At 42.0% G+C, this 14,943-nt stretch overlaps 1 protein-coding gene and 1 non-coding gene across 4 annotated transcripts in view; both read right to left on the bottom strand.

Annotated features, from left to right (window-relative positions):
* The window catches only part of VASH2 (vasohibin 2), a 62,998-nt gene that overhangs the window by 33,918 nt on the left and 14,137 nt on the right, over positions 1-14,943 (bottom strand). For all 3 annotated transcript variants that reach the window (XM_077338893.1, XM_077338874.1, XM_077338885.1), the window contains exon 4: positions 13,308-13,364. In XM_077338893.1, coding sequence (XP_077195008.1) covers positions 13,308-13,364 — 57 coding nt within the window. The remainder of the gene's footprint in view (positions 1-13,307; positions 13,365-14,943) is intronic.
* LOC143828036 (U6 spliceosomal RNA) lies at positions 7,290-7,397 on the bottom strand. Its single transcript, XR_013227485.1, has one exon. It is a non-coding gene; the product is annotated as a U6 spliceosomal RNA (small nuclear RNA).

The raw sequence follows: 14,943 nt of genomic DNA, 5'->3' as shown, positions 1-14,943 counted from the left end.
AATAGGCTGCCTAAGGAGGTGGTGAGCTCCCCCTCACTGGCAGTCTTCAAGCAAAGGTTGGAGACACACTTTTAGGATGCTCAGAGCTGATCCTGCGTTGAGCAGGGGGTTGGACTAGATGGCCTGTATGGCCCCTTCCAACTCTATGATTCCATGATTCTATGATAACTAAGAGAAGGGTTAGACAGATACATAGAGGAGTGGTCCATCAAAGGCTACTAGTCACACTGACATTATAGAGCCTCCATATACAGAGATAATAATTCTGTGTTACTAGGTATGGGTATGAAAGCTGGACAAGGGAGAAAGCTGACAGGGAGAAAGTAGATTAATTTGAAATGTGGTGTTGAGAAGATAGGAAAATGCATTGTGCTTGCACTCAAAAGCTCACGTCTTGAGTAAACCTTTGTTGGTCTTAAAGGTGCCACTAGACTATGATTTTGTTTTGTTGTGCATTTAAATCAGTGGTTTTAAAATGTGGAATAGAAAAAAACACTATATTTCTTACATATTTTCCAAGGTTCCTCACTGAGAAGATCAAGAATGGTAGGCAAACTTTCTTGGCAAATGGTACTAATGTTTTCCAGCAAAGTATTACTGCAAGAAAAGGTTTCCTGTGTAGGCTTCACTCTCATCAAAACATAAAGACAGTCTTGCTGGACCAGAGCAGTGGTCTGGCATCCTGTTTCACATAGTGACCAACCAGTTGCCTTGGAGACCAAACAAATAGGCCCTCCCTTGTTGCTGCCTCCCAACACTGGGACCCAAAGATACTATGGCATGAGTTCACATGAGTTTGGTCACCAGCAACACATCCTTACACTTAAGAATCTTTTCTAGCTCCTCCATGGCTGTCCTTCACAGTCCCAATCCCCTTCTGATTTCTGGATTGCAGTCTCACTTTTGTTTAGTAAAATCAGAGTCCAGTAGCACCTTTAAGACCAACAAAGATTCATTCAGGGTGTGAGCTTTCGAGTGCAAGCACGCTTCATCACTTTTGTTTAATGATGGAGCCAAGGAATAGAAAGTCCTGAACAATTTAAATCTCTTCATTGCCAACCTTAAAGTTGTGCAATTCCTCAGTGGTCATTACTTTTGTCTTGATGCTTTTGTTCAGTTTTATTCTAGTTTTCAATATTGACGATTCAACGGCAGTACCAGAGACATCTCCTTGTCTTGTAGTAGCAGGCAGAATAGAGCTTCTGCACCTTCTGCTTCCAACTATGTATTGATTTCTGTATTGGCTGTCTAGAGATATCCATGTATACAATCCTCTCTTGGGTTGGCTGAAACATGTGTTTGCAATTAACAAAATTTTGTCTTCATAGTATTCTATGAGTCACTCTCCTGCTTCATTTCATGCTCCTAGCCCAAATCTTTCAACAGTAGTTCATTTTGCTGTTTCCTGCTTTTGCATTCCAGTCACCTATGATTATCAACACATCTTATTTAGAGGTGTAATCTATTTCTTCCTGGACATTTGCATAAAAGCTTTCAAGTTCTTCCTCCTAAGCATCTGTAGCTGAGGCATACACTTGAATGAGAGTTATACTGATAGGCTTTTCTGAAGTCTAATAATTGATATTATTCAGTCAGACTTTGCATTATAGCCCTGGTTCGCACTGCTTGCCTAACTATTAGAGCAACTCCATACCTTCTGCGTCCGTCATTCACCAAGTCAAATGCTTTATAGCAGGGGTAGTCAACCTGTGGTCCTCCAGATGTTCATGGACTACAATTCCCATGAGCCCCTGCCAGAAAACGCTGGCAGGGGCTCATGGGAATTGTAGTCCATGAACATCTGGAGGAACACAGGTTGATTACCCCTGATTTATAGTTTTCTGACTGAAAATGTCCCAATCCAGTCCGCTTTAGGTTGCTCACTCCCAGGATCACAATGGTTAAAAATGTTCATTTTCTCGTTTTATGATTTTGAGTTCCCCTTGATTCAACCCCCCTCACTATATTAAGGTTTGTGCCCAACAGGGGAGAAATGGCCACAGAGTGGTAAACTACTTGTAGACCCAAAGAAATAATTCCCTTTTTCCCATAGGCAATTTAACAACATAGCACATGTAGCACGTGTTATGGACCCTATGCTTTCAGGGGGCTTGTGTGGTGTGTTCCCCCCACCCAGGACATTTACCTCCCAGTGCTAAGGGCCAGGAAGATAAAAGAAGCCAGCAGGGCTGCAACCCTCTACAAGCTAATTTGTATAGTGGCTGATAGGGGAGAATACAGACAGCCTGCCCTGCCCTACTACCTTCAGCTTCTGATTAGATGTAATAGCTGGGGACAGATTCAAGTGGGTAGCTGTGTTGGTATGAAGTAGCCCAACAAAAACTGAATCCAGTGGCAACTTTAATACCAACAAACATTTATTCAAGGATAGATTCAAATGAGTAGCCGTGTTGGTCTGAAGTAGCACAATAAAATCAGAGTCCAGTAGCACCGTTAAGACCAACAAAGATTTAATCAAGGCGTTTCCACTGCATGCACTCTTCGTCACTCGAAAGCTCATACCTTGAATAAATCTTTGTTGGTCTTAAAGGTGCTACTGGACTCAAGGAGTGTGCTTTCATGTACAAGCACACTTCCTCAGACAACGAAACAAAAATCATAAGAGTACAAATATAATGAGAAGGTAAATTATTACCAAATTAGTAAACAGCATCACATCCAAACTATGCAGTATGATAACACTTTGCTAGAAAAGCTTATCAGTCCTTATATCTGTGCTCTTGTGATTTTTGTTCCATTGTCTGAGGAAGTGCATGCACATGAAAGCTCATGCCTTGAAAAAATCTTTGTTGGTCTTCAAGGTGCCAGTGGACTCAAGTTTTTGTATAGCTGTGGACAGGGATTCTTGGCTTCCTCGTTACTCTGTATGGAAGATTTCAAATCAGTACTATCTTCTTCTTCCTGCCTGCTTGGAGACAGCGCTTGTCCTGAGAAGCAATAATAAGAGCCCCAAGTTGGCCACCCACATGCCAGATGCCTTCCTTGCTGCTAGAAGTATCTGTTCTGGCTTGGGAAGCAAGCAGTCCAGATATCTCCTTGTGAGCAAGCTCTTCCTTTGCTGCTGTCTCATCTTGCTTCTGTCACTGCTCTGTTCTCTATTCCAGCAGTAAGTAATGGAGACTTTGCATCTAGAGAGTAGGGACTGATCAAAAGTGGTATTTATTTATTTTATTATCTATTTATTTATTATATTTATATACCACCCTCCCCAGGGGCTCAGGGCAGTTTACATGATAACACAAGAACAATACATGGAACAGTCTTATAAAACATTTGGGTAACCGTGCAATAATAACTGATAATTGTAAACATATAACATTATAATTGTATAACCAATAAAAAATTCAACATTGCAACATACAAACAGGTCCAGAGTGTATAGGTGTTGTTCTGAGGGGGGGCGGGGAGCAGGGGCCCTTTGGTCTCTGTTGGTTATATATATCTGGTCTCAACTGAATGCCTGGCAGAAGAGCTCCTCCCTGCAGGCCCTGCGGAACTGTTTAAGCTCCATCAGGGCCCTGATCTTCTCCGGGAGCTCGTTCCACCAGGTGGGGGCCAGAACAGAGAATGCTCTGGCCCTGGTTGATACCAGGCGGACTTCTTTAGGGCCAGGGACCTTTAGCTGGTTGGTAGCAGTGGAGCGCAGGGCTCTTTTGGGGGCGTAGGCAGGGAGGCGATCCCTCAGGTACGCTGGGCCCTGACCGCGTATGGCCTTGAAGGTAATTACCAGAACCTTTAGTCTGATCCGGAATTCAACTGGCAACCACTGCAGTTGGTGGAGAATGGGCCGGATGTGGGACCTCCACGGTGTTGCAGTGAGGATCCTGGCCGCTGCATTTTGAACCAGCTGTAGCTTCCGGGTCAAGACTAAGGGCAGGCCTGCGTAGAGCGAGTTACAAAAGTCCAGTCTAGAGGTGACCGTCGCATGGATCACTGTGGCTAGGTGTTCCGGGTCCAGGTAGGGCGCTAGTAGCTTGGCGGAGGTGGTAGAATGCCAGCCGCGCTACCTTTGTGATCTGGGCTTCCATTGTGAGGGAAGTGTCCAGAATCACGCCTAGGTTCCTGGCGGAGTGAGCCATAGAGAGCTGCACACCATCCAGGGCAGGCAGTTGCGCTTCCTCAAGTATGCTCAAGTGCGGGGGGGGGGTAGAACAAATGCCCCCGCCCCAAGGCATTTATTCAGAGGATCACTGCTTGTGTTGAAGGATTTCCTTAAAAGGTTTCCCTCTAAATCAGCAAAAGAATGGAAGAGTTAGGTTCATTCAAAAGTACCTCTCTTGTGCTGAAAACAGCTTTAGTTATTTGACTTTGAGAGATATGCTCTTTGATGGCAACTCAAAGTGAATTAGTGTTTTCTGTCTCTGATGAAGTGTGCGTGCACATGAAAGCTTCTACCTTGAATAAAAGTTTGTTGGTCTTAAAGGTGCTACTGGACTCAATGGTTCTTTGACCTAGCTTGTTCTGCCACATGGCTCTGTGTTGAAGGCATTTTTGCCTGTATATTCAGTAGTGCCTACAGCCAAGGTAGTGTGGGTAGGGTTGCTGGTCTTAAAGGCATAAGTGTATTGACCTTTCAAATTTAAAGAAATTACTGCAGACAGAACTGGATGGTAGGCTTTGACCTTCCACAGCAGAATGTTGATTCAAACTTGGGTCTCCCAGATCCTAGTCAGAAAGTCTAACCACCACATCACACTGGTTTTGGTAGGGTGGTTGTGGTTTAACAGTTGCAAGCAGACAGTCCTAGGTAAGTCATATAAGTAGCATGGCAGAATATTATCCAGTATTTGCTGACAAACCTGGCTCTGATCTCCTTCAAAGATCAAAATAGCCTCTTTCCCTACCCTTTACTGATATATACCAAGGAGTGATGTTTTGCTTTTGTGGTTGCCTAGCAGTGACACCGAAGGCAACCATTTCTTAAAGCTGCAGATGCTGCTTCTAGTATTCAGGACATTCAGGTATTTTTTAAGGTATCAGATTTTTCAGCAAACCTGGGGCAAATTTTAAGTTTGTAGAAATAAGTTTGTAGAAATATCTGAATTATTTGTTCACTAAATCCCATTGCAACCAGGAATGCAATGGGTGCTAGGACCCAGGGGACAGAAGGCGCAGATCTCTCTCTCGCAGCAGGAGCCATAGGAGGTGATCAGGGCTCCTTCGCAGGGAAGCAAGGGTCCTTTGCAGTTTGGGCCTCATTTGCAGTTTGTTTCTATATGTCTGTCTCTCCCTTGCAGCAGGAGCCATAGCAGGTAATCAGGGGTTGTTTGCAGTCTGTGTCTCTGTGTGTCTCTCTCAGGTGTCTGAGAGCAAAGTGGCTAGGTCCAGGGAAGAAGGGTGGGAGCTGGAGAGGGAGGGGCCAATCAAGGTGCGGCCAGCTTCTCTGGCTGCACCCTGATTGGCCCTATTCCATCTTGGACAGCCAGGACACTCTCCACCCCCAGGGCTGTTTCACAAATATTAAGAGGAACAATGGATAAGGATGGCTCTAGTCTCTGGATTTGTATCTTTAGATCTAGCCATGCTGAGAATTAGATATATTAATATATGTGGAATATAACATCTCATATGTTGCACTGATTAGGAGATGAATTGTCAGTCTCTTGACCCAAGCACTGGAATAGATGAGTAGAGTTATCTTTTTGCATATCCATAGAGGGTCCTGATCCTCATGCTTTAAGAACTTCTGACACCCAGCTCCCAAGGATTTAAAGGATCAACAAATGATTTAAAGGATCAACAAATGATGAACCTATAACTATCAGACCTTTGGTATGGAAGATTCAGATGACTGCAAAATCCATAATACATTAAGTCTTCTCCACCAACCTGCACAGTGTTGGTGTTCAGCCATGCTTACCAGTGTCTTCGCTTGCTGCAGAAAAAAGAACTTCTCTTGGCAGTCACTTGATACTGAGCTTTACAGGATAATGATAATTATTATCCCAGATTCCAGAACTCATCAAGTTTGGTAGAATATTAATGTTTCTATTGCCTGACGGTACTTGCAAGTTAAGCAGTGCAAATGAACAGTAATTTCCCCATATCTGCTGGAGCAACCACTCTTATTGTGAAAATAAAAGTCATGCTCTGTTTATAGTGCATGAACCCCCTTGCCTTGATTTCCGCCTCACCCCCCTCAACAAACTGAAGGGTTATTAAGGCAGATTTGAATTCATTCTGCAAAGCATTTTGCTTGTTTAAGTCACAATCCGGTCTCTTGGGGTCACAATACCCCACAGATTCTCTGACAGGCTTCTGTTATTGAAGCTAGTGGCAGAAATCAATGTTCTGAGTCTTCTACAGCCCAAATCCCCAACTTCCATTTAATCTAGAGAAATACTACAACTATGAAGTCATTCGCAGATTGCTGTAGGGTTACTTCACATAACTAGTTTTCCAGTGAGTTATCATGAAGCAACTATGAGATAGCCTTTTTTACTGGTAACTGGTTTTGTCACTGCTTAGATGTGAGTGGACATTGTGACGCCTTACTTCTTGGTTTTATTCATGCCAGCAGTCTCAACTCCCAGTCACAGCCTCACCTCCTACCCATGTTTCCATAAAACATTATGGAAATGTTTTACAGAAGTGATGGAAACTAAATAAAACCAGGTTGGTAGAGAAGACTTAATGTATTATGGATTTTGCAGTCATCTGAATCTTCCATACCAAAGGTCTGATAGTTATAGGTTCATCATTTGTTGATCCTTTAAATCAGAGGTCCTCAGCCTTTTAATACCTGTGAGCACTTTTGAAATCCTAGTATAATTGCTTTCTCCACTGAGTTGGATCACATGATATGGGCAAAGTAAGTGAGCCAGAGTTTCATGATTTTGCCTACCAGTGATAAATCAGGCTTTATGCACTGTAGATTTCCTTGTTCGTAACTTTTGCCCACACAAGCCTTCTTCAATACCAGAGTTCAAACAATTAGATTCTTCTCTTGTCTGATTTTCACATTGTCCAACTTTCAGAACCATAAGTGGCTACTGAAAATATGATAGATCTTACTAATCTACATTTGGTAGTCAGGCTTATGTCCTTGCTTTTCCATGTTCGGTTCAAGCTCATCATAGCTGAGCAACCCAGAGCAATTGAACGTTTTATTTCCTTACTGCAATCACAACTCTCATCAATATGTGATCCAAGAAAAATGGTTTCTTGAATGCATTCAATTTCTTCACCATTGTTATTGTGACATGTCTGTTTTTTGCAGTTGTCATTATTTTTGTCTTTTTAATGTTTAAGAAAAAGCCAAATTTCTTGCTTACTTAATTGACCTTTGTAATCAACTGTTTCATCCTTGCGCAGGGGCTATGCTAATCTTCTCTGTATCGTTCCAATTTTAGTATATGTGCTGCCAAAGTGAGCACTGTAATCAACTGTTGTAGGCCTTCCTTAGTTTCTAATAGGAGAGTAGCATAATCAGCATACCAAAGATTATTTATATTCCTTTCTCCAGGCTTAATTCCACTGTTTGATTCTTTGACTTCAATCCCTCTCATAATGATCTCAGCATACAAGCTAAACAAGAAGGAGGAAAGAATACAACTGCTGTCTCTATTTTGAAATAGTTAGTGTTACCAAATAGTGTATGTACAGTGGCTTCTTGGTTTGCATAGATTGGCTGCATCTCTTTGATCAAATGCACTGGCACCCCCAGAGCTTCCCACAATTTGTTGTGATCTACACAGTCAAAAGCTTTCTTGTAGTCAATAGAGCAGATATAGACATCTTTCTGATATTCCCATGACTTTTCCAAAATCCAGAACACATGTGCTATGTGGTCACAAGTGCCACGCCCCCTTCAAAAGCCAGCTTGAAGTCTGGTAATTCCCTTTCAATGGTTGCTGCTATGCATTGTTGTATGATTTTAAGCATAATCTTACTAGGGCTACGGTATGGCAATTGGAACAGTTTTTTGAGTCACCTTTTTTTGGTAATGTGATGAACATAGATCGTTTCCATTCCTCTGGCCAGTTATTAGTTTCCCAGATTTTCTGGCACAAAGCTGTAATGGTTTTGACTGGCACACAGCTCAGCAATTTCTGGGTCAATGCCTGGGCCATTCTTGTTTGACAACTGACTCAAGGCCCAAACAACTTCATCCTCAACCATCTCCCCTGTTCTGGGTATCAGTCAGTGTAGATGAAATAATAACTAAAAGCAGAAGATAAGATAGATTAAACCCAACTGGAAGATGAAATTAGGCCCCACCACAGTCTAGCACTGCAGTTCAATAGGGCCTTAGTGGGGGGGACCTGATTGAAAACCCCGGCGATTCCTACCTGGCCTCAACCAAATGCCTTCCAACAGATATCTGGGTAAATGAAATCTCCCATGACCACTAGGTTCTTTCTCTATGAGAATTTTCTAATCTGGTCTAGAAGCATCTCATCCGCCTGGACTGGTAGTCTATAGCAGACCCCCACTATAATACCACTATTATTTCTATTTCTTTTTCATTTTGAAGAGAGCAAACCTCTGCATACATACAGTTCTTCTGTGTATACTCACCACCTGTTCTTGATGCTCTGTTGGTCAGTCCATTCCTCCCCTAGTTTATCTTTAATAATGCTTTTGCTAGCAGCAAATGGGATTTGGATCCTCTTTGCTTGTGCAAAAACATTTCTAGTGTGTTCCTTTTTGTGGTTGTCTTCTACCTGCTTGAATTTCTAAGCTTCGCTGTCCATTCTTGCTTCCCTTTGAAAATCTGCATTTAATTTTCTTGCTTCCTCCCTTTAGCCTGCAGCTTTTGCTGCTTTCCTACATTCAGCTATTATTATAGTTTCATCTGAGCACCATTTTGATCTTTTTTCTGGCTTCTTGTGCAGTATGAGTTTAACTGCTGTTTCAACAACCGTTGATTGAAATTCCTGCCACAGTTCATCAGGCATCTAAACATGGCCTATACACTTGTACATCATCAAATGGTCTATATCGGAACCAAATTGACCGTATCTTATGCAGTCAAAGATTGTCCAGTTCAATCCTTGCTGCCAAAACATATACAGATGCCGACTGCAGTTCAGATCATGAACTGTTATTAGCTTAAATTAAAACAAAACTTGTAAATAGTTAGTAAATACCAATGCCTTACACACTTTTTAGCAAAATCAGAAGGGGGGAGGTTGTGAGTAGGCAGGCTAAACTAAAAACTAGTACTATGCAAAGTCCTGTAAAGAACATTATTCTAGGTCTAAGACAAACCACTGAAATGCATTGCAATTAAACTGGCCTCCCTGCAACCTCAAATTGAAGAAAATCATTGTGATGGAGTAGGATCTGGGAAATCCAGTTTGAAATCCCAACTCTGCCATGGATGCTTGCAGAGTAACCTTGGGCCAATCACACACACTTAGCCTAACCCACCTCACAGGGTTGTTGGAAGGATAAAATAGAAGATATGAGAATAATGAAAGCTACTTTGGTTCCTCATTGGGGTGAAAGGCAGAGTATAAATAAAATACAAACAAAACATGTCATAATATAGAGGAGGAGAAAAGCAGGTAGTTAAACATGTAATCACACACCCATTCCTGGCTCAGTTTGACAGATTCCTCATCACCACAGCAGTCAAATAAGACCAACAACCTTATGACAAAACCCCAGAGGTGCAAAAAGAGATGGAGATGAAGATACCATTACACAGTTGCTCCAGGATCTCCTTGGAGATGCATGGGGTGGGGATTCGTTTTGAGTATCAAAATTATGTGTGGGAGACAGAAGGATTAACCTTCTTGACCCCATGCATCCAAATCAGGAGACTGTGTGGAATAAAAAAAGAGAACTGGGAAGATCCAGTCAGGAATCTTCTGGTGTCTGGGCTTGGCTATGCAAAGTAGCTGGATTTATACAAAATTTAGAGACTTTGCCTAGGAACCACAGAAAGGGAGATTTTTTTTTGTTTGTTTAAGGCTTGCCAGCAAGTTACTAAATAAATTAGCACAGACTGGCTGACTTTTGTCAGAGCCACGTTCAGCTTTGGACAGAAAAGGAAACGTGCAGAACTGAAGATGGATGTCAGCCCAGATGGAAAATATTGTTCTTTTTGTTTTTTAAGTCTCTGATGGATTTAATGCTATGGGGATTTCCCACTGCAACTTACTAATCATATATCATATCTAAATAAAATGACAAAAAGTTCCATCCAAGCACAAGGGTTCAATTCTACAAACTGGATCTCACACAACAAGAGAGCAAAAACACCATAAGCACAACAGAATAGCTGGCTGTAGACAATCTCTGGAACTATCAGGCCCTGGCGTGAGGGGACAGTCACTACCTTTGTGCTCAATTTGGCAAGCTTCTTTCATAAACCGAAAAGTAGACTAGACAGATTTGGGTCTGATCCAGCAAAGCAATTTGTATACATATTTTCTTCTTTTAAAAATGTTTTAATATAGAATTTTCAAGATTTCTTAAAAATCAATAATTAAACATAACTAAATAAAAAACAGAGCCTGACGTCACATATAAAAATCCCTATAACTCTATTGATTGCATGTTGTTAGACTATGATCCTGTTGTTACATGGAAGCTATGTTCATGCTAGAAAGCAGCATGAAAGACACAAGGGGATGATCTTAACTACAACACTAAAAAGAATTTTCTGGAAAAGCCCACAGATTCTGACAGCAGCAAATGCAACAGAGCAACACTAACAACATAGTCTGGCTACGACAAGATACCTTGAGAACTTCATTCTTGCTAATGACACAACTTTCTACCATAAGGCAGATTTTTAATTCCTTAGCACTACCAAAGGACGCGATGTTTCGCAGTATAACATAAAAGATGGATTCCTGCCCTAAGGACCATGCAATCTACATTTCAACCTATAGGGAAAAAACAGAGGGAGCCAAGAGGAAGGTGGGGGGGGCAGGGAATGAATGTACACAGGTTCTGCAGCTGCCAGCACTTTTCTAATTTAATGATCAGACTCATGGGTTCCAATTTGGACCAGCATGGGGAAGGGGTCCCTACACTGTTTACCTGACTTGAAACATCCCTGTCAGGATCAGTGCCTGCTCTCTGCCATGAATTGTCTATGAACAGAGGTTACCCCATCTTGTCTGTATTTCACTGTTCTTTTTCCTGGATTTCCATGTAACCCAAGCCTACTCTCTGTTCCCATGTTATCATGCTTTGTAATGCCCGCTTTGAATTGTTTGTGCTTTGATCCCTGCCCGCTCTGCATTTTGTAACAGCAACACTGTATCTTGTCACTAGGCCGGCCAGTCCGTGCGAATTGTAGCACCTCTGGCAGGATGCCTGGGATGGCACCTGGGGAAGGGGGCACCCCTCCCCTTGGGAATATTCAAGTTTTGGGCGGGAGAATTGGATTGAAAAGGGCTTGCAATTCTATTGTGGGGTAGATTTGACTTCCTGAGTTATAGTGACTAGAGTAAACTTCCATTAAAGCTTTCTTATTATAGAAGTTTTGTTGTGAGTTCTTTTAGCGCTTGACAATCCCCAGCAGCCACTATTTAATGCAAATACCAGTTTCCCCAGTGGGGCAACAGGAACAGGACATGAAAACAGTGTGGGGCTTAAGCTTCTCCTCAAGTTCTGGTCCCAATCCAAATACAAGTCCCATATGACTGATTACTAGGTTGGAATAAAACAGTGGTAACTGCAAGCACGTTCAAGCCTAGTTAGACAATCAGCAAGGGCTCAGACCTCAGCCATTGGTTCATGGAAGTATTGAGCCTGGAGGAATGCTTGAAGGAAGAGAAAGAGAGGTGGCATCACATGTATGATCTAAGGAAAAGTTTCAAGCATGAGGCAACAATGGAGATGCGTCAGAAACAGGCTGAGAAAGGCAGAGCTGAAGAAGCAATGATCGCAGATTGCAGACAAAGCTTTATCTAAATACACTGATAGCAATAAAGGGTACAGATCAAGGACAAGGTGCTTGAGTTACTGAAAGAGCCTCAAAGTGGTTTACAATTGCCTTCCATTCTTTTTCTCATTACAGACACCCTATGCCATTCCACACATTAAAAAAAATAGCGTTACACCAGCAAAATGGACTAACGCTATGAGAAATCGTGCCTCCGGCCATTCCTCATCTCCTAGCTCTCTCACTCTCCTCTGCCGCCTTCTCACGCTTCTTAGCACTCTGCACGCCTGCTTGAAATGGTGGAGGAGAAGAACTCTCCTTCGCCTGTCAATCAAGCCAGACAGCAAACCACCTTTGTCAATGTTTTAAAGAGCCCACAATGCCAGCTAATTTTTAAAGTAAAACTTCTCCATTGCTATGCCTATGCATAGTGTTTACTTTACTGCTTTACTACCCCTTTTGGAATTATGAGCCCTGAAGTTTTAAAAAAGCAACCTAGTTCCCAATTTGGCGGGGGGAGGGGGTTAGAGAGGCAGCTTTGTTTGTTAGCAGATGGAATTTTTTCCCCCCTCTTCCTGGACTATTTAACACATATCCGTTGCTCCAGTCAGTTTGGTTCAAAAAAAAAAAACATCCCCAGGAGAAGGGAGATGGAGACAGGTGCCAGAGTGTACGCTGCAGGTAAAGATAGCACTTTGCCTCCACACATTTCCTTAGCATGTATTTTCTGGTTGCTCTCCTCTCGCTCATGCTACATGGCTGGGGCAATCCCCAGCTAGTGCTTTAAAATGGAGGATGTAGCTGCCAGTTTGCTGCTGGGATGCTGGATTCTGTCAACATCATGTAAAACAGCAAAAAAAATGGTGTCAGCAAAAGATAAGCCTTTCATTATATTTTCTGGGTGCGGTATGGTCCTGACACATGACAATTAAAGACCAAAGAGAAAAAGATCACAGGAGTCAAGGCAGCAGATGACTAAAGCATGTCAAGGAGACAGAACTGAAGGGCTAGATTTTCACTGCTCGCTGTTTCACTTTTCCAAGAAAAATGAAAATGAACTAAATATGAAAAACTAGAGGACAGACGAGTCAAAGATAAAGTCAAACATGTTGATCAGCATGTTGGCTGGGGACATTGCCAATCACAGAATCATAGAATCATAGAGTTGGAAGGGGCCATACAAGCCATCTAGTCCAACCCCCTGCTCAACACAGGATCAGCCCAAAGCATCCTAAAGCATCCAAGAAAAGTGTGTATCCAACCTTTGCTTGAAGACTGCCAGTGAAGATAAGAAGTTCAGCCTTGGTTATGTTAGTGATGCTGACATCCAAGCAGATCCTTAGCTAAAGGAGACAGTGTTTTCAAACCCCTGCAAAAATATTGCCCAGAACATCAGGGATCCCCAGTGGGACCAAGCAGCAGAGATGACATGACTTACCCACTTAAAGGTCTTGATTTTCTAATTTCAAAGAATTGAGTTCCTGTGTGATTGTATCTGGATTTTATTAAGTGAAGGTAAAATGACTGCAGGGGTGGAAGGAAATAAGATAAGACTGTAACAGGTGAGTCTCAGCATGCTCTCATCTGGCAACATAACTCAGGTACAAAAAAAATAATAATTCTAATCACAAAGTCCCACATGCAAGAAAAAGTAATTTAATCTTATTTCATAATTGTCCTTAACTGGAGAATTTAATCCTCCTAATAATGAACTACTGGGATCCAATAGACCCAAATTTAATCATGATTGTTTCACTAAGATGCACTTAATACAATGTCAAAAAACTTGCTTTTTCAGTAAAGATTATTGTTTATAATAAAGGGGTACAAATATAAAAGTATCTGAGGCCTGCAATTACTTCAGATGTTAATTTTTTGGGAGTTTCATGCACTTTTCTATCAACTCAAAACTTCTGGGAAGCATAAGCATTTTAAAATACTGAGTGTTTAGCATATTCTTCTCTTAACTGCCACATCAAAATAAAACAGATATTGAGTTCTTAAATGAGTTCTCACCATTCTAGGGGCCCTTATGCTCTCTCGCCAGGTTTAACAGTGTGCAATTATATTTTATGGTCATTCTAATGGAGGTGTAACTGACTCCAACATCACCTTCAGGAGCCTCTCAAAATTACTAAAGAAGAGAACATAGAACAATCAGCTCCTTTATTGCCAAAGAATAATATGGAGCATTATGTACCATGGATTATGGTTTATGAAGAAACATTTTGGATCTTTTTGTTCCCCTTTGGGGATCCTGTAAGGTTGCTATCACTGAGTTAGGAAATACCAGGAGTCTTTGGGGGTGGAGCCAGGAGTGGACAGGATTTGGGGCAAGGAAGAACTTTTAATGGTGTATAATGTTATGAAATCAACCCCCCAAAGCCACCATTTTCTCCAGGGGAACTGATCTCTGCCATCTGGTGTAAAACCAGGGGATCCCCAGTTCCCACCTGGGGACTGGCATCCCTAGGACTCTGTTAAGGATGACAGGTTCATTTAGGGTTTCCAGGCCCAACCTGATGACCAGTGGGGGATGGGGGCATTGCCTGCAGTACAAATACAGTACCCAGAAGTCTCCTTGATCTGCTGGTGGGAATTTTTGATAGCCAAGAGGCTCCTGCAGTTTAGGTCTGAATGGGTAGAAGAAGCAATGGTCTGACTCAGGCCTTTCATGTAAGTGGGTTGTTCCTTCTACTTGACAGGATTTGGAAACCACTTCTCCTGGCAAGTGCCTGGGAAGAGAATCATAGAAAATCATAGAAAACCATCCAATCGGGTGTCCTTTTACAGGGATAGGACATCACAGCAAAACTCAAAGTCTGCTTAAATGTGATGAAGACTATCAGTCTCTAGAAGTTCTTAGGAGATGCTGCTATGCCATTTTATGGCTTATAATAGGGTGTAGGTCACAGACACTATTCGGAGGTTTCTTGTACTCTGCTTTAAATTTGAATTTCTGAACTGCCTAGAGCCACAAAAGAAAGGTAGAAAATAACCATTTTAATTCATTCATTCATTAACCTTTTAAAAGCAATTTAGACTGAAGGCAATTTACCCCTTCACATAGCCAT

This window comes from Paroedura picta, chromosome 1 (assembly GCF_049243985.1).
Source record: "Paroedura picta isolate Pp20150507F chromosome 1, Ppicta_v3.0, whole genome shotgun sequence".
Classification (NCBI taxonomy): Eukaryota; Metazoa; Chordata; class Lepidosauria; order Squamata; family Gekkonidae; genus Paroedura; species Paroedura picta.
Note: the sequence above shows the minus strand (reverse complement) of the source record. Positions and strands in the feature narration are given on the sequence as shown.